The sequence below is a fragment of the Aethalodelphis obliquidens genome, unplaced genomic scaffold, assembly GCF_003676395.1.
Source record: "Aethalodelphis obliquidens isolate GAN/ISIS:26980383/991018 unplaced genomic scaffold, ASM367639v1 scaffold71, whole genome shotgun sequence".
In the NCBI taxonomy this organism is placed as follows: Eukaryota; Metazoa; Chordata; class Mammalia; order Artiodactyla; family Delphinidae; genus Aethalodelphis; species Aethalodelphis obliquidens.
In genome coordinates, this window is record NW_020838015.1 from 519,867 (window position 1) to 539,680 (window position 19,814).

At 41.6% G+C, this 19,814-nt stretch overlaps 1 protein-coding gene across 5 annotated transcripts in view; it reads left to right on the plus strand.

The window, feature by feature from the left end:
• SYTL5 (synaptotagmin like 5) overlaps window positions 1-19,814 on the plus strand; it is a 235,472-nt gene that overhangs the window by 159,652 nt on the left and 56,006 nt on the right. For 4 of the 5 annotated variants that reach the window (XM_027091242.1, XM_027091241.1, XM_027091239.1 and 1 more), the window contains exons 7-9: window positions 11,886-12,027; window positions 17,882-18,014; window positions 19,666-19,772. In XM_027091242.1, coding sequence (XP_026947043.1) covers window positions 11,886-12,027; window positions 17,882-18,014; window positions 19,666-19,772 — 382 coding nt within the window. The remainder of the gene's footprint in view (window positions 1-11,885; window positions 12,028-17,881; window positions 18,015-19,665; window positions 19,773-19,814) is intronic. The other variant, XM_027091243.1, reaches the window with a different exon arrangement.

A 19,814-nucleotide genomic window follows, 5' to 3' on the forward strand; every position in this document is an offset into this window, starting at 1 on the left:
ATTCCACTTCTTTCTAGTTCCACCACCTCTAACTTGTTGTCAGTGGGCCAGCTCCTCAAATCTCCTATGCATAGAGCTCTCACCTTGTCAAGAAAAGGAAAGAGAGAAAGGGTAGCCAAGAGCATAGTCATTTCATATCAGGCTTGATGTTCTTTATCCTGTTGGGGCATAAGTCAAGGCTTATTTTCACAACCGGTGTATTATCAAAGGCAATGATGAGAAAAAAGAGCTACCCTCATGTTTCATTAAGAGCACAGGTACTCTTATACTGATACCTTTTTCCCTATAGCAGCGGTCCCCAGCCTTTTTGGCACCAGGGGCCGGTTTTGTGGAAGACAATTTTTCCCCGGGGGTTCCGACAGTAACGCAAGCGATGGGGAACGGCAGATGAAGCTTCAATCGCTTGCCGGCTGCTCACCCCCTGCTGTGTGGCCCGGTTCCTAACAGGCTGCGGACCGCTACCGGACCCCTGCCCTGTAGTATTCCTCTAAACCAGTGTCACTTTATGTAAAACTGCACAGAAAAAAATAAGCATAAAATAAATCACTTCTCATCCACTATCAAAAGATTATCACTGTATTCACTCTTTTCCAAATTTTTAAGAATGTAGATTTATTTCCTTTATGATAAAAAAAATACTTTAAACCCTGGTTGCGTTTGTCCTTGAAGTCATTTCCTTTGACTTCCCTTGGGGTAGCCCCCTGTCGTGTCCCACGAAAACTTTATATAAAGAAAAAAGCTCATTTTGGGTTTTGATTGCTGAATTCCTGACTCTCAGTCAGTCATCAAGATTATTTAGAGATGATAAGCATCTCGCTTAGTGTTGCTTTTTTTTTTTTTTTTTTTTTTTTTTTTTTTGCGGTACGCGGGCCTCTCACTGTTGTGGCCTCTCCCATTGCGGAGCACAGGCTCCGGACGCGCAGGCTCAGCGGCCATGGCTCACAGGCCCAGCCGCTCCGCGGCATGTGGGATCTTCCTGGACCGGGGCACGGACCCGTGTCCCCTGCATCGGCAGGCGGACTCTCAACCACTGCGCCACCAGGGAAGCCCAGTGTTGCTATTTTTGTTCAGCCTCGTGGGGACTCAGTGGAGGAGCCCTCTTGGTTCATATTTCAGGCTGGCATTTAAAAGGGAAAATATATATACATAACGAGGAAAGATGGAGTCCCCCGTTAAAAACACTTAAAGTCTCCTGGCCCAACAAACATTAAATTATTGCATTTTAAATTAATTTGTCTTACAGTTACTCAACAAGAGTAAGGGGCATGCTCTCCAGTATCACATTGCTTACGCCGTTCTTTCAGAATCTACCTGCCTAGGTTTATTCCTTGTGTCTTAACTACTGCTGGGTATAAATACAGTTGACTCTGGAATAACACAGGGGTTAGGGGGCCGACCACCCCCCAACACACACACTTTGCCCAGTCAAAAATCCGAGTATAACTTGACAGTCAGCCCTCTCTATCCACGGTTCCTCTGTATCCAAGGCTTCACCCAACTGTGTATCGTGTAGTACTACAGTATTTACTGTGGGAGGAAAGTCCGTGTATAAACGGACCCATGCAGTTAAAGCTATAGAGCCATATGGACTTGTTTCACCAAGGACTGGTGCATTGACCCAGGGGTTTTCTTGCTGTAAACTGGAAGGTCGTCCCTAAGTAGATTTTATATTTTAAATTGTAAATACCCGAGATGGTTTATAGATAGAATATAGCAGTCAGGGTGCTTCGGCTGAAGCATGCCAAGAACAACGTTTTCGCGTGAAGGAAGAGAGTGAGGATGTTTGGGAGATCAGTAGAACAACATGTCCTTTTCCTAGAACATGTATTTATCACAGTGATGACTCATTAATGGACTGCCATAGCAAGATGAATTACCTTGTCCCCAAATTATTCCTTAGAAAAGTTGGGGCAGGAGGTGGCCCATCTTTTCTTCACTCCCGTCACGTAAAGATGTTAGCTTCTTTTTGTTTGCTTGGAGCTGCAATAATTCTGCAAAGCCAAGTGGTAAAGCTGGCAGACTCTTTTCTCCTTAGGTTCTGCAAGCAGAATTGCAGCCTCCCTATAAATCCTTTTTAATATGGAACAGTACGTTCCCCAAAAGAGAACCGCAAGATTCTGGTCTCTTTGGTCTATTACCTGACCTAGCTTAGCAATTAATTCCCCTTTCTCTTCCTCAGTGCATGTTTCTTCATAGTTTGTTGCTCTTTTCCTGAAGCAGTTGGGCTTGGGCATCCTTTTTTAAAACTCATAACATATCAGAGTAGAAATGATGTTTCAGTAGATGCCTGGTTAGAGTTTATTTCTTTTCAGTAGTTTCAAAGCAGGGAAATGTGTGAATGGCTTAGTCAAGCCTCAGCAGCCTCTCAGAGGAACATGGCAAATGGCTCTTCACTGGTTGCTAGGGACTTGACACATGAGGCAGATGAGATTTTTTAAAAAGAATGTAAATGTGAACTATAATTAATAAACAGAATGCTCTTCAGGGTAGTGATTCCTAATTCCTTTCACGCTGTGATGACTTGTCGATATGGTGTGATTTGTGAGATATCTATCTTAAATCTTACTCTCCTAGAAACGAACCCTCAGGCAAGGATTCCTAAGTGAGGAATTTGTTAATTGAAATGATTCCAGGAGGAACGAGTAAGGGAATAAGAAAGACAGAATAAAGAAACGGAGGAAGATAAGCAATGTGCTATCTCAGGTGAGGTCTGAGTTTGAGAACACAGCCTGATCCTGCAAGGGATTCTGGAACATAAAGGTTTTTCCATTTTGAGCAACTGAACCATTGCACTTCTGTCCCAATCAGTCATTGTCTGTAGGTTCCCTTAGACAGGGTTTCCATATTTAGCAAATAATGACACAGGATGCCCAGGTAAGTTTTAGTTCCAGATAAAGAACTTTTTAAAAAGCATGTTTCATGAAATCTTATTTTCATATACTACGTAAATAGTAGTATATTTTTATACTAAAAACTTCTTGATTGTTTATCTGAAATTCAGATTTAACTGAGGGTCAGGCGAGGCGCACCTTAAGGCATGTCTTGGCCTCCAGTGCTAAAGGCAAATCTCTGAAGGTCATAGGTGCAAGCCATTAGCAGAAAAGCACCCAGAAGCTAGGGATGCGTGTGTGGAGCCTGGTACAATGGATCTGAGGGGATCTGGGTGCGACATCAGTAGTGTCCCCTAAAAGACAGAAAGGAAAAGTGGAACTTGGAAGTGAAGATTTATTCTGTTCAGTAACAAATGGATAAAGGATGCTGCTGTGCTTCTCAGCAGCATTTCTATCGTGACATTGGGGGATATGGCAAGCATTTAAGCCTGGGAACCTGTACCTTCTGATAACCAACCAATTTCTCATATCCCCCCCAGCACCCCCTGCCCAAGCACATTCCAGTTTTCTCCACTTGTTCTTTTTTTTTTTTTTTACATCTTCACTGGAGTATAATTGCTTTACAATGGTGTGTTACTTTCTGCTTTATAACAAAGTGAATTAGCTATACGTATACACACATCCCCATATCTTCTCTCTCTTGTGTCTCCCTCCCACCCTCCCTGTCCCACCCCTCTAGGTGGTCACAAAGCACCAAGCTGATATCCCTGTGCTATGCGGCTGCTTCCCACTAGCTATCTATTTTACGTTTGGTAGTGTATATGTGTCCATGCCACTCTCTCACTTTGTCACAGCTTACTGTTCCCCTCCCCATATCCTCAAGTCCATTTTCTAGTAGGTTTGTGTCTTTATTCCTGTCTTACCCCTAGGTCCTTCATAACATTTTTTTTTCTTAGATTCCATATATATGTGTTAGCATACGGTATTTGTATTTCTCTTTCTGACTTACTTCACTGTGTATGACAGACTCTAGATCCATCCACCTCACTACAAATAACTCAATTTCATTTCTTTTTATGGATGAGTAATATTCCATTGTATATATGTGCCACATCTTCTTTATCCATTCATCCGATGATGGACACTTAGGTTGTTTCCATCTCCGGGCTATTGTAAATAGAGCTGCAGTGAACATTGTGGTACATGACTCTTTTTGAATTATGGTTTTCTCAGGGTATATGCTCAGTAGTGGGATTGCTGGGTCGTATGGTAGTTCTATTTGTAGTTTTTTAAGGAACCTCCATACTGTTCTCCATAGTGGCTGTACCAACTCACATTCCCACCAGCAGTGCAAGAGTGTTCCCTTTTCTCCACACCCTCTCCAGCATTTATTGTTTCTAGATTTTTTGATGATGGCCATTTTGACCAGTGTGAGATGATATCTCATTGTAGTTTTGATTTGCATTTCTCTAATGATTAATGATGTTGAGCATTCTTTCATGTGTTTGTTGGCAATCTGTATATCTTCTTTGGAGAAATGTCTGTTTAGGTCTTCTGCCCATTTTTGGATTGGGTTGTTTGTTTTTTTGTTATTGAGCTGCATGAGCTGCTTGTAAATTTTGGAGATTAATCCTTTGTCAGTTGCTTCATTTGCAAATATTTTCTCCCATTCTGAGTGTTGTCTTTTGGTCTTGTTTATCGTTTCCTTTGCTGTGCAAAAGCTTTGAAGTTTCATTAGGTCCCATTTGTTTATTTTTGTTTCTCTTTCCATTTCTGTAGGAGGTGGGTCAAAAAGGATCTTGCTGTGATTTATGTCATAGAGTGTTTTGCCTCTGTTTTCCTCTAAGACACATTTATGCCAAATCGAAACAGAATTCAAAATATTAATGACTGAAATCCTCCTTTAATCAAGGTACCATCATACACTTACTCAGCCATCTCATTCATAGATTCATTTCCAAAAATCTACTGGGTATGTTTAATAATTATTTACCAAAAGTTACATATATTTAAGCAATTTGGTTATTACTAAGTATCTTTATTATTAATGATTGTAGCTATAACTCAATCTAAAGGATTTTTAAAAATACTGACAACCTTATAGTCACAGAAAATTGTTTTAAAAATTGAATTTAAAACCATATGGGTGTATTTGTCATATAGAAGTATGACAGAATGATTAATAAAAGACTTTATAGCATAAATGTGTATTACATTAGGATACAGCTCTTTGGGGAAGTGGACTGGAAATATGATTTAAAGAAGAAAGAGGACTGATAGGAAACTTCTAATTATTAATGATGACCTTGTTCTGCGTTTTTTTTTTGTTTGTTTGTTTTTCGGTACACGGGCCTCTCACTGCTGTGGCCTCTCCCGTTGCGGAGCACAGGCTCCGGACGCGCAGGCTCAGCGGCCATGGCTCACGGGCCCAGCCGCTCCGTAGCATGTGGGATCTTCCCGGACCGGGACACGAACCCGTGTCTCCTGCATCGGCAGGTGGACTCTCAACCACTGCGCCACCAGGGAAGCCCGAGACGTTCCTTATTATAACGTCAATAATGTGAGGCAGTATGGAGATCGGGAGTTCAGCCAGACCCTTGACACTATACTTAGGTTGAACTAAACTGGGTTTTTGACTTGCTCATCCTTGTGGCCAGATGATTGTAAGCCGGAAGCCGCCTCCTTGTTATCTTGTCATTTCTCCAGTTGTTTCCCACCTATGCATTTTATTTATACAAATGAATTCAACACAAAGCTCTGCCAACATTATTAGCCTAGTACTATATGCCAGGTGGTAAATGTGGACGATCTTAGTTAATGCTACTTTTCCACCCTTTCGTGAACTTCCAATTTGGCAGGGAAGGTTGGGATGACTAAACAAATAACTTCAAGACAGTATGGTATCATGCTAAAAAGATACCTGTGTGCTATGGGAAAACCAGAGATAGGCATTTAACCTTCCAGAGGATTCAGGGAAGCTTCACGCAGATGGCCCCTAAGCAGTTTGAAGGCGTGAGGAGGACTTGGCCAGGTGAAGAGAGGTAAGAAGAACATTCTAGATAGAGGAACTAGAAAGTGCAAAGGAAAAGAGGCATAAAGCAATTTTGCATGTGCTAGAAAACAAACAGTTCAGGGTTTTTAGAGTGTAAAATTGAAATGTGGTTTACAAGAGATGAGATGGAGAGCTTCATTGGACCAGGATATGGATGGCTTTGGATTCCTTGGTAACTTTTTTCTTATAAACAACATAGCATTACAGGTAGAACAAGAGTTTAGCAAATCCGAACTACTAAGTACAGAGTAAGTGCTTGTTCCATTTAGTTGCTGAAAGCTAAGTTCAGCTAAACACTTGCTTTCCTTGCTGTCTAGCGGGGGAGGGCACTTGGTTTTCTTGCTCTGACTTCTCGTCCACCCAAAGTTTTGCATGGCTGCTGGCCTCCCCTCCAACTGGCTTCCAGCCATTCTTTTTTTGTTTGTTTGTTTTTTTGCGGTACGCGGGCCTCTCACTGTTGTGGCCTCTCCCGTTGCGGAGCCTGTGCTCCGGACGTGCAGGCTCAGAGGCCATGGCTCACGGGCCCAGCTGCTCCGCGGCATGTGGGATCTTCCCGGACCGGGGCACGAACCCGTGTCCCCTGCATCAGCAGGCGGACTCTCAACCACTGCGCCACCAGGGAAGCCCCAGCCATTCTTTAGAAACTAGACATGGGAACAGAATTTTGTTGTGATTGTAAACGACCAAAATATTATCAGACTGCGAGTTCTACCTGTTCTTAATTTTCTTTTCCCTCATACCCAGAGTCCTTCCCTCATAATGACTGTCTGCTCCATTTTAGAGAGTCTTTTTAAAGGAAACAGATTCATTGAGGAAACCGTAAACATTTAAAAACCATCAAACAAATCAGCTTTTGTTTTAGTAAATCAAATGGTAAAGCCTCTTTATATACTTAACACTAAGATTCATCGAACAGGATTTCACTGAGCACCTACCACATTGTATTATATTTGTCCTTTCTCCAAAAAGGAAAAGGAAGGAAAATACGTGTAATTCAGCCACAGAAAGCTAGTGGCTTCAGAGGAAACTGCAGCTAGAGAAACTGCTTAATGAATTTCCACTTCTTCCATTTTTATCTGCTTCTCTAATTCAGAGTTCAAGAGCTCTTAGGATGGTTCATTTGTGCCTAAGTATAACACACACACACACACACACACACACACACACACACACACACCCCCACCCAGTACCAGAAATTCATTCCTTTGGGGTGTGTTGACCTCTCCAAAGAGTTTGGTTTTTAAATGGAGACACACACACCTGTGTGTGTGTGTGCCTGTGTAGTCAGGCACACACACACACAGGGGCCGACAAACTTTTCTGTAAAGGTACAGATAGTTAATATTTTTTGGCTTTGTGAGCCAGATGGTCTCTGTCTCAACTACTCACTGTGCTGTTGTAGCGTCGACTGAAAAAAAGTGCACAACCTGAGAGTTGTGAGTTAAGTTTTACTGGGGGCAAAATGAGGTCTGTCGTCTTGGAGACGGCATTTCAGAGAGCTCTGAGGAAGTGCTGCAGAGAGGCAGGCGGAAGGTCAGGGTACTGTGTGACTTTAGGGAAGGGGGACGTGCAGTGAAGCGCACATGTTGGCAGAGGCTGGCTGCTAGTCACGAGGAGCAGACGTCACCATGAAGGATTCTAGTGCTTTCCTAGATACAAAGAGATGCAAGAATTGGGCTCATCAAATCTTCTCCTGAAAATATCTAACTCTCTGAAGAGCTGTTCTGCCAGTTTTTCCCAGAGCACAGAGGGCCTCATTCCTGATCTCCACCTTGAATTCCTTTCAGGGGGTGTTGGAGATCAGTGCCTGCAGTGGTTAGTGACGTCATCCTTGTAGAGGCAGATGGCAAGCGCCAATTTGTAGTTGGCAGGCGCGTGAAAGCAGCTGAACACAAAACAAGTGACTGTGCATGCCTGCATTGCAATAAAAGTTTATTTATGGGCACTGAAACGTGAGCTTCACATAATTTTCACATCACAAAATACTCTTTGAGTTTTGGGGTTTTTTTTTTTCCCCAACCACTTGAAAATGTAAAACCACTCTTAGCTCGTGGGCTCTACAAGAACAGGTGGTGGGCCAGTTCGATACAGGGGCCATAGCTTGCTGACCCCTGATGCCATACATCCGCTCACTGACACAGAAAGCGTCCTTCCGTTCCTCACAATCTAAGCTGTGAGGACGGCTCCGCTCTCTTGATGCGAAGAAAGTCGTGCTGTGCGAGGAAACGACAAGGCGGTTGGAGAGACGCCTGAGATCAATGAATTTAAAGTCATCCACAGTTTAGGCCAGTGTTTGTCAGCTTTGGCTGGTGGTAGGGGACGCGGGAGCCGCGGTAAAACACACGGATGCCTAGATCCCGTGCCCAGAGGCTCTGATGTGGTTAGTCTTGGGTGTGGCCTGGGCATCGGGATGTTTCAAACCTCCCCGGATGTTTGCGATGTGCAACCAAGGGTGAGGGCCACCCAGCTCACATAAGACGGTGTTGACAAAGACATTGCATTTGGGGATCACCAAAAACTGGAAGGTCGAGCCACGTACAGCTTTTTTCCCTTTTGTTTCTCCTTTTTAACACCTCTTTCCCATTTAACAGGCTCGCGTCACTTTCTAAGTACAACCTCCCTTGCCTGTCCCTTCCATACTTATTTCAGATCCGAAATAACCAAAAGAAGTTAGGACAGCGCGTAAACTGCAGAACGAATGTCATGCCACCTCTCTGTCATGTTACGCCCTAGCCTCATTGTCCCAGCGAGTGTCGTATCTCTCAGGTTAATGCTGCCTTCGGCTGGTCGTTAGGGGAGCATTCATTTACCCAGGTAGGCACAGGCTCAACCTTGTCAGCCTGCTCTGGGAAGGTTGAATCCTGGGAAATTCTTTCCGGGCTCCAACTCCTGGGAGACTTCTCTGTAAACCAGAAAGGCGACTCGTTAAATTAGAGTCTCTGTCCCCTATCCTTGGATTCTTTATCTAGAAATGGATATATCTAGGAAGCCATTTTCAAGGTTTTGGGCCAGCATAAAATTAGAGATAACAAAACAGAAGGCTTTTAAAAAGCATCTCATAAGCTAAAGTAAATGACACTCTTTTTTACCCTAGGGAATGTGTTTTTCAAGTAACTCAGAATTTCCAAGCTCCCCAGACAGTGTCATATTCCCCATACTTCGGGCCCTATTAGAACGAGATAAATGTATCTTTTTCTTGTCGGTTTCCCCCTAAGCCGAGTTCAGCTTCAAGGTTTGGTAGCACTGATTTCTAATACTTCTAATTTAAATATCAGTAACAAGATATCGGGATCAGAAATAGCTCTTTCTTAATTGAACTTTAAATTTCTCTAATTTAGGCTTGAGGAAGCTTTTATCCTCTTTCTATTTAAGAGGTGAAGATTCATGTATTTTATGTCAGATTTTACATGATGTCTAAAAGAGTTGGCACCCAAATATTTATGATATTCCGCCTCATTAGACTAAGTCTTTTCTAGTTTAATCAACTGAAACATTCAACTGAGAGGAAAATATTTTTAAGAAGCTCACAGTGAATGTCAGGGATAAATGTGAAAGTATATGCCATTTTTGAGATAATGCTTCTGGCAACAGTAGTTTCCAGTAGCTGGCTTATGATCCCAAGACTCTTTTCCTTATTACAGGATAGCCTCTTGAATGTCATCACCACAATTAATCAACTTCCGCCAGAGCTTCCACATAAGTAGGACTTTGGGTCCTAGCAAGGCTAATCCGTGATGGGGACGTTTCCAAAACTACCTGGGTCTGAGAGGACCTTCAGCACAGACACAAGCAGAAATACCCACATAAATCCCCTTGGATCATAACGTCTGGGCTCCTTTCTGCAAGATTCAGTCCTAGCCTTAATTTTTTAAGGAGATTTTACCTAAAACAGGAGGGAGAGAGATTTTTGTGGTAGTATTGTTATAAGAGTAGAGAACCTATGAACACAGGGCAGGATCACTGGGTAGGTCTCTAAGACCCTTCTAAGTTGGACTTCTGAGAATGAGTAGCATCACTTGGGAAAGGTATGAATATATTTAACTGTTGTCAAATGTAGAACTGTAGCACCCGAGATAGGAGGACTCAGGTAATCACCAAGGAACTGAGAATTTCAAATTGTATCAATGTACTTAGTCACAAAATTTTATTTTCTTGTTGTTAGACTCAAAAGACACAGTCATAGACCCCTCCTGAGCAGAGTCCACAGTACTGTAATTTATTCAAAGTACTGCTTCTAGAAAGAAGCAGCAGGCTCTGTTTCTGTGTAGTATCGAAGGACTACTACCCAGAAAACTTTCCTAGCTCTCTTAATCAGATTGTAAGAAACAAACTCTCAGGTCTCTGATCCTTTCGTTATCTTCTTCTTGATAGCATCCTTCTTCTACATTCCGTCCATGTAGAACCTGCCTGGTTGTGACAGTTTGATCTCGGTGAAATGATGAATAAGCAGTGTGAGAAACTAGCATGAGCATGAGTGTAGGCTTTGGATAAGCAGACAATTCTGTTTTTATCCTGACTTTGTCATATACTAACTCTGTCGTGTATGCACACACACGCATGCATGTATGGAGTAATTGCTTAACCTCTCCAAGACTCAGTTTCTTTATCTTCAAAATAGGGATGTTAATCCCTTTTTTTTTTTTTAACACGGATGTTGCAGAATGGGGAGTGTCAACCACCTAGAAAATACTCAGTAAATGCAGCTGCTATTTGCATAATTATCGAGAGCGTTGGTGGCTGCTCGTATCAATTAGGATATATTTGGTTTTGGTGGTTTCTCTGGTGCAGAGCCTTGAAAACACTTACAAGCTGTGGTTGACAACTCCGCTGGTCATTGCTGATTCTTTCTTCTGCCAGATTTATCTTCTAGTAATGACCCGTGCGCCATCATTCTTTTTAAAAAGTCCCCTTCCTTTATTCCTATAAGTCTCTCCTCTTATGGGCTCAACTGTGAGCGCTAATCACTATTGTGCTTTAACAAGAAGATGTTTATTATTATAGGTGCACTTATAACTTATTAAAATAGTAACTGAAAGAGTGAAATTCATAAGGGGTTATATCTTCCCATTTAGCATATTTTGTACTCACTGAGAACAAAGAATAAAAGAAGAAGAAACACTTCTCTTAAACTAATTTGTCAAAACTTATTTACTTACGAAGCTCCATTTAATAAGAAAATTGTGATCACCTCCAGGCAGGAACTGTTTTTTCATTAATCATTATTGAATGGCATTGAATCAGGTTTAGCAAACATGAAAGTGAATCAAACCCATTTACAAAATGTCATTATTTTTATCCTACATTCATTAAGTGTGCGCCATGAGTCAGTCACTAAAAACAACACTGAGAAAATATAATTGCCAATCTTTGATTACATAGGTACCGAGTGCTTCCTGTGCACCAAGATATTGTGAAGCTGCTAGAGATATCATGATAAATATATCATCAACTCTGTCCCCAAGGAGGTCACAGTTGAAAGAGGCGCCAATGCCCACGTATCTGTTAAAGACCAAACAAGACATTGTGTAGGCAACTTCTACATAGTTTGGCAAAGACTGTAAATTACCAGAAATTGAGTAGAGCAGAGGTTGACAAGGCCTGTGATAGACAGGGAAGGCATGACTGGGGAGGCTGGACTTCATTTGGCCCTTGAAGGATGGGGAAGATTTGGATAAACAGAGAATGGCAAATAGGGCGTTTCAGGTGGGGAGAACGTGAGCAAAAGCCTTAGAAGTGGAAGCATGAGCACGAGCATGGTAAGCTGAAAAAATTGTAGGGAACCTGGGCTGGCTGGGAGTGTGCTGGTGAGCAGTGGGAAGAAAAAAGGGTGGAGAGGTAAGTTCAATTACGAAGACCCTGGAGTCAGACAAATGACGTTGAACCACATGAGCCCCTGAAGGTGTTCGCGTGTTGCCATTGTTTTCTTGGAAGCTTCTCCCTGACTGTGTCTTTCGTCGCTGCTCTGCTTCCATTTTAAAGTCAGAATATTCTTTCGCACTTAGGGGAAGCACTGGCTCATCAGGTTCCAACGAGCAGGAAGCTGGTCCTGGAACTCCAAAGAGCATCCGGAGCAGTGGTGTGACCCCAGTCACTCAGAGGTCACCGGCGCCAAGCACACGCAGCGTGACCTCAGTCAGCAGTCGAGTAAGTACACGGATGTGAAGGAACACTCCCCCTTCTGGGACTAAGCCTCACCACCATGGCATGGCTGGGCTTCAGCTCTCTGTACCTGAGACCATGTTGTTTATCTTGTTTAACACAGATGCTTCTTTATCAGGACTGAACCTCCTGCATCCTTAGCTCCTGGCAGGAGGCCTCAGGTGAGAAGGAAAGGGAAAGAGCAGGTTCAAAGGTGGAATTTGTTTGATGGGGGTATCGACGGCTATGCGGTTTCAATAAAATATAAATAATGTTCAGCAGTCTCTGATTTTGATCTTCCACGTTGCTTGTCAAGATCTTGACTGTTCTAAAAATTTTCCAAACCAGTTAAAATTAGGAAACCTAGACTCTTCAAATATTTTTATCGTTTTCTTTTCTATACATCCATTAAAATAAACACATAATGGAGACTTAAATCGCATAGTGTGTGTGCGTGTGTGTGCGTGTGTGTGTGTGTGTGTGTGTAAGCTGTCCTTTTGAATGAATGAACATCTAGATTTTTTGATTAAGCAGGAAACTCCATATATATAGCTGACATCTATATTTAAGAAATCTTTATATACAAACTACAATCCTTTGATTCAGCCAGTATTTAATGAGGGCCTACTATATGCCAAGCCCTGGTCAAGCAAAGACTTGAAGGAAGTGGAAGAATTAGCCATGCAGGAGTCTGGGGCAAGGTTTTCATCCATGCTGGGACAGCACTGATATTCAGCAAGTACATTACAGGAAGGTTGTTCCAGTCACTTTATGGCTGACCTCCATCTTGCATAGTCAGTGCCCTTACTTCATCAGCGTGGAAAAGATCTCTAATGCCCCTGGAGGAGCAGCCAGTGCAAAGATCCTGAGGTGAGAGCATACCTGGTGTGTTCAAGGACAAACAAGGAGGCCAGCGTGGCTGTTGTGAGTGAATGAAGGGAGGAGTACTAGGAAATGAGTTCAGAGGGGTAGTAGGGCCAGGTAGGGTCTTGGAGACCACCGTATGCACTTTGGCATTTACTCTGGATAAGACGGGGGCAGTTGAAGGGTTTTCAGCAGACCAGTGAGATCATCTGGCTTCTGTTTATACAGGAACTGGGGGCTTTTCTGAGAAGCAGCTGTAGGGAAATAAGAGTGGAAGCCAGAAGGCCAGTTAAGAAGGAGGCCATCGCATTACTGCAGGCAAGAAACTGAGCTTTGGAACAGGGAGATAGACATGGAGGTTGTGAGCATCCAAATATAGATATTTTTAAGGAAGAGCCAAAAGGCATTCAGACAGATTGAATAATAATGAATAAGTGTCTTTAAATACTTATAGTCTAAATTTGCTGATAAGATAAAAGGCATATTTAAACTTTTATCAATATTTATACTAAGCTTAGCAAGCAGTACGTCCAGAAAAGGGCGCGCACAGTTGGTGATTACACTCACTGCTTTGGCAACCTAACAAGGAATGGTATTCAAAACATTTAGCAACTGGTATGGCATGGGCACTGAGCCATCAGAACAGACCCTGGCGCAAGGTTGGGCAGCATCCTGGGGGCCCTTCCATGCCGTGCAGTATCCTGGATTGCGGGGAGAACTACGGTTGTGGAGGAGGGGAGCACAGGGAAGGGGAGATGGACTGGGAGTAGCTCTGTTTACCAACTGATACAGAAGTATTTAAAAAAATTGAACAGCTGGTACAGCTGTACCCATGGGTAGCAGCAGACTATCAGTCCAGTAACTAGTAAGTTAGTCAAGTTCGTTCTCAAAACAAGGCTTACCTTCCTAAGTACCGTCATTGGCGGGATGGGGGTGGGAGGGAATCACCCTTGTCATGTGCTAGTACCCTCAAAACTAACAGCCTTTACATGAATATTTCTTTATTTTTTTATTTTATTGAAGTATGGTTGATTTACAACGTTGTGTTAATTTCTGCTGGACAGCACAGTGATTTAGTTATACATATATACTTTTTTTTATTCTTTCCCATTATACGTTTTTTTTTAACATCTTTATTGGAGTATAATTGCTTTACAATGTGTGTTAGTTTCTAGTGTATAACAAAGTGAATCAGCTATACATATACATACATCCCCATATCTCCTCCCTCGTGCGTCTCCCTCCCACCCTCCCTATCCCACCCCTCTAGGTGGTCACAAAGCACCGAGCTGATATCCCTGTGCCATGTAGCTGCTTCCCACTAGCCATCTATTTTACACTTGGTAGTGTATATACGCCCGTGCCACTCTCTCACTTTATCCCAGCTTACCCTTCCCCGTCCCCGTGTCCTCAAGTCCATTCTCTACATTTGCGTCTTTATTCCTGTCCTGCCCCTACGTTCTTCAGAATCTTTTTTTTTTTAGATTCCATATATATGTGTTAGCATACGGTATTTGTTTTTCTCTTTCAGACTTACTTCGCTCTATATGACAAACTCTAGGTCCATCCACCTCACTACAAATAACTCAATTTCGTTTCTTTTTATGGCTGAGTAATATCCCATTGTATATATGTGCCACGTCTTCTTTACCCATTCATCTGTCGATGGACACTTAGGTTGCTTCCATGTCCTGGCTGTTGTAAATAGAGCTGCAGTGAACATTGTGGTACATGTCTCTTGTTGAATTACGGTTTTCTCAGGGTATATGCCCAGTAGTGGGATTGCTGGGTCATACGGTAGTTCTATTTTTAGTTTTTTAAGGAACCTCCATACTGTTCTCCATAACGGCTGTATCAATTTACATTCCCACCAACAGTGCGAGAGGGTTCCCTTTTCTCCACACCCTCTCCAGCATTTATTGTTTCTAGATTTTTTGATGATGGCCATTCTGACTGGTGTGCAGTGATACCTCGTTGTAGTTTTGATTTGCATTTCTCTAAGGATTAGTGATGTTGAGCATTCTTTCATGTGTTTGTTGGCAATCTGTATATCTTCTTTGGAGAAATGTCTATTTAGGTCTTCTGCCCATTTTTGGATTGCGTTGTTTGTTTTTTGATACTGAGCTGCGTGAGCTGCTTGTAAATTTTGGAGATTAATCCTTTGTCAATTGCTTCATTTGCAAATATTTTCTCCCATTCTGAGGGTTGTCTTTTGGTCTTGTTTATGGTTTCCTTTGCTGTGCAAAAGCTTTTAAGTTTCATTAGGTCCCATTTGTTTATTTTTATTTCCATTTCTCTAGGAGGTGGGTCAAAAAGCATCTTGCTGTGATTTATGTCATAGAGTGTTGTGCCTATGTTTTCCTCTAAGAGTTTGATAGTGTCTGGCCTTACATTTAGGTCTTTAATCCATTTTGAGTTTATTTTTGTGTATGGTGTTAGGAAGTGTTCTAATTTCATTCTTTTACATGTAGCTGTCCAGTTTTCCCAGCACCACTTATTGAAGAGGCTGTCTTTTCTCCATTGTATATTCTTGCCTCCTTTATCAAAAATAAGGTGACCATATGTGCGTGGGTTTATCTCTGGGCTTTCTTTCCTGTTCCATTGATCTATATTTCTGTTTTTGTGCCAGTACCATACTGTCTTGATGACTGTAGCTTTGTAGTATAGTCTGAAGTCATGGAGTCTGATTCCTCCAGCTCCGTTTTTCTTTCTCAAGATTGCTTTGGCTGTCTTGAGAAAGAAAAACGGATATACCATGTTCTTGGATTGGAAGAATCAACATTGTGAAAATGACTACACTACCCAAAGCAATCTACAGATTCAGTGCAATCCCTATCAAACTACCACTGGCATTTTTCACAGAACTAGAGCAAAAAATTTCACAATTTGTATGGAAACACAGAAGACCCCGAATAGCCATTATGCTTTGTTGTAGGATACTGGCTATAGTTCTCTGTGCTGTACAGTAGGACCTTGTTGTTTATCCATTCTATATGTAAGAGCTTACATCTGCTAACCCCAAACTCCTAGTCCATCCCTCCCCCAACCCCCTCCCCCTTGGCAACTATAAGTCTGTTCTCTATGTCTGTAAGTCTGTTTCTGTTTCATAGGTAGGTTCATTTGTGTCATATTTTAGATTTCATATATAAGTGATATCATATGGTATTTATCTTTCTGACTTCACTTAGTATGATAATCTCTAGTTGTATCCATGTTGCTGCAAATACAAGAATACTTTATTAAGCAACACCTAGATTTCCCTAACAGAAATTCCCTGCAACCGTGTATACATACATATATATAGGCAGTGTCTATATTGATCTCACTTTTGCATTCTAGCTGATCTAGGTGGTCTTTTCTAAGACAAAAAGAGACACAAAGAGAAATATTTTCTGTTGAATAGACTTAATACAGCACAGTACTTTATGAAACAGGTTTGCTCTTTCATGATGAAGGGAAGACCTATGTAGAATTAGATGACGATCGAGGTCACAGCTTCTCAATTTCTCCCATTTCTCAGCATCTCTTTGTTTCAGTGTTCTTGTCTGCCTTAGTATGTGAGAAGTACATTTTTAAAATGGAAAACTCTTAGAACATGAAAGTCTCTAACCTGTCCTCTGCTGTGATGTAACTTATTAATTTTAGGCTTCACATCCTGAATCTTCAGGGTATGTGTTACATGTTCATCACTGTACAATATTAATTGGCCCGTTAGTGCTCAATATTAATGATACTGCAGGGTGCCAGTTCGAAAATTTGCTGTCAACGTAATTGCAAGTTGGTTTCGCTTCTTTGGAGAAATCCATGTGTGACCAACTTTTTGAAGAGGTGTTGAAAACGGACCTATCCTTTTGACCTCCATCACAGCCTTTTGATAAACCTTAGTGGTCTGTAGCAATTAGAAAAGTTAGGAGCCAGATTCCTCCTGCTACAGGTAGTATGTGTTGGAGGATACTCAAAGATCAAAACCAGTCTATATTGAAGCTGCATTGATTTGCATGCTAAGGAAGTGAGAGTTCCATCTTTCCCGAATGAGTTCATTAACATCTCCTCAGTGTCTAAGGTATGGGGTAAAGATAGGGCGACAAGAAGGGAATGCCTTTCTGTAGGACTTTTGAAGGGGGAACGAAAGAGTCTCTCCTAGGTTCGATCATTATCACACCGTGGTATCATTTTCATGGAAACTTAACCTCAGCCCAGTTCTCAGAAGCCCAAAATTAGTTTTTCAAAACTCAAGCAAATTTGGAATGATGCAGTTGTGAAGCCCCTGTGGGCACAGGCAAAGTCGGGACAGAATTTTCCTTTATAATGAAAGTAAGTGTCTGAATTCTGTCACGTGCACAAGCGTGTATTAGCAAGCAGGTTCCAAAAAAAATAAAATAAATCACCTAGTCCTGTAAGCTGGGGAAGTCCCCATTCTTTATCCTTTCATGAACTTTAGTAAGTGCCTTGCATGAAATTTCATTCTCATAATGACGTAAGCGACCATGTTCTGATCATCCAGCTTACTAGATGAGAAAGGTGGCATGGTCTTCTGTTAAGTGAGGGGTGCTGGAAGGAAGGGGTGGTTGAGGAGAGAACGTGTTGACCGTGAGGACAAATGTGGGACCAAACAGAGTTCTAACCCTGAGCACTACTCTGAGGCTATGAAGCTTGCCAGATTCTTATACATAGTTCGTTTAATTTTGGAGCTACTTGTATTAATACCAACTTTCCTGCTAACCATATGTTAGAACACTCACTCATTTTGTCAATGAATAATTATTTCAAACACCTTTTGTGCTAGTTAGCAAACCTCTTAGTATATATTTTAGAGAGTAATTATTGATAGTAAGTTTTAGAGTTATATGGACTCCAGATATCAGCTTGCTCCTCCTGAAGAGTAATAGACATAGATGCGGTTATACTGGTATATATTTATATGGAAGGATTTGGAAGTCAGTTACAGTCAATCTAACGGGTTTGGGTTTTTTTTTTTTCATTTCTACTTTGTGAGAAGGAACACGGTTTTGAAAATTCCATGGATTTGGCTGCCACTGAAAGCACCTCTGAGGATCACACGAAGAGTCATCACCGAAAAACTTCCGGCGCACCTTCCATAGCAGTGTCCACGGCCTCCCTCTCCTCAGGTGGGTATTTGCCACATGACTACTGTGTTGTAAACATGAATAAATCGGGTGGAGTTGACTCCCTTGTGTGGCATTAAATGGATGTTTCATGCCTTAGAAAATAATCATTCATGGAGGGAGGCCCACTCCATAAGAACTGCTGAAAAGCCTCTTGCATTCCATGCAAAATCCATGAGTCTTGGATTTGGCGGGAGTATACAGTATACAGTCATCACTGCCAGGTGTCCGAGCTATACCAAATGTCAGTGGAGGAGTGCAGGAAATACAGCTGGCCCATTTGATACGAAAGATAAAGACACATGCCCAGAGTTCAAGACAATGATAGTTCCATTGATATGGGCGTCAGAAGTGCCCTGTATCTTGACAGATTAATCATTATTCCATGGTTTAAATAGAGTTCTTTGCAAGCAACGTTAAGGGATTATTAATAACCCTTTTCATTTGTATGACACCTTCAAAAGTATCATTTCACTTCAGTATCACAACAACCCTGTGAAGCAGAGATTATTTATGTTGCGATTTTATTACCTACGAATAAGGAAACTCTTTAGAGAAACATGTCATAATTAGGAAGTTTGTGTCCCACGTGTAGATTGGAAATCATGACAAAATCCTCAACAGAAAGAAATTGCCACTTACTTGATGATATTTACCTAAAGCCCAAGGCTGGATTCTCTGTGCTGAGTTGGAGAGTCTCTCCCAGCTAGGTAGCTCTGAAGGGTTGTCTAAATGTTTATGCTTATTGTTGCATTTTGTTCAGGACTAGACAATCGGTTCACCCGTTAAATGAAAAATTTTAAAGTAGCCAACCTCATAGAGTGCATTTCTACTACTTCTACTCAATAGCTCCTGTGTTTGGAGTACATACTCTGTGTCAGGTGCTACGCTAAGCAGTTCTGTGTCATTTATCATTTCAAACTTAATTGCTCTCTTGCTGTCTTCAGTCTTTCTCATTTATAAGCCACTATTCTATCTCAGCAGTGCTTTGACATAGAACTGTTTTATGGAAATAAACTGTGTCTTGGTAAGCTATCCACAGCATTACTGAGTTTTGCATTGTTCTTTATATTTTTAAAAGCAAGAAATTTTGCTCATGAAAGAACGTTCTGGTGCCTAAAGAAATAGAACTGCCTCTCAGTTTCCCTACAGCCACTCCCTTTTTGTGTGAAAGGAACTTGCTGTATATTTCATTGCATTTTATGTCAAATATGAAAACACAGTAGATTCTCTAAATATTTAAATAAAGAATGGTTAATGTTTTATTTTTTTGGTAAGCTTAAGGGCCCATCCTGTGAGAGTTTTCCAAAGTGTATGAGCAAAGCAGAAGCAGCTTAAAACGTTAGTATTTTATAGTAGAGCATTTGCCCTCCTATGCTCAAAGGAGAAATGAACACATCAGTGTTGGTAAGTCAGTCCAAGGAAATTTCAAAATACTGTTAAAAAATGGAAGTATGAAAAAAAATGGAAGTATGAAAAAAAAATGGAAGTATGTTAGCATAAACAGCACGAAGTTACTGACTCTGTTGCTTTCATGACACTGTCTATGCCCCATGCCGAGAAAGAATTGGAATAACGATGAAACATTCGCAGTGAAAAGCGAACCCTTCTAACAAAACAAGATGATTCACATCTTTCCTTTTCCTTCCTCCAGACCGGAGTCGATCTGAGTTAGATTTGAATGGGTCATTTACAGAAGACTTAGAGGATACTGTAAGCCTAAGAAGCAAGTCTGTCCCTGGGGCTTCAGACAAAGACTTGGTAAGTTGGGTGCGGAAGAGTCTAATGATCATGAAGAAAGGG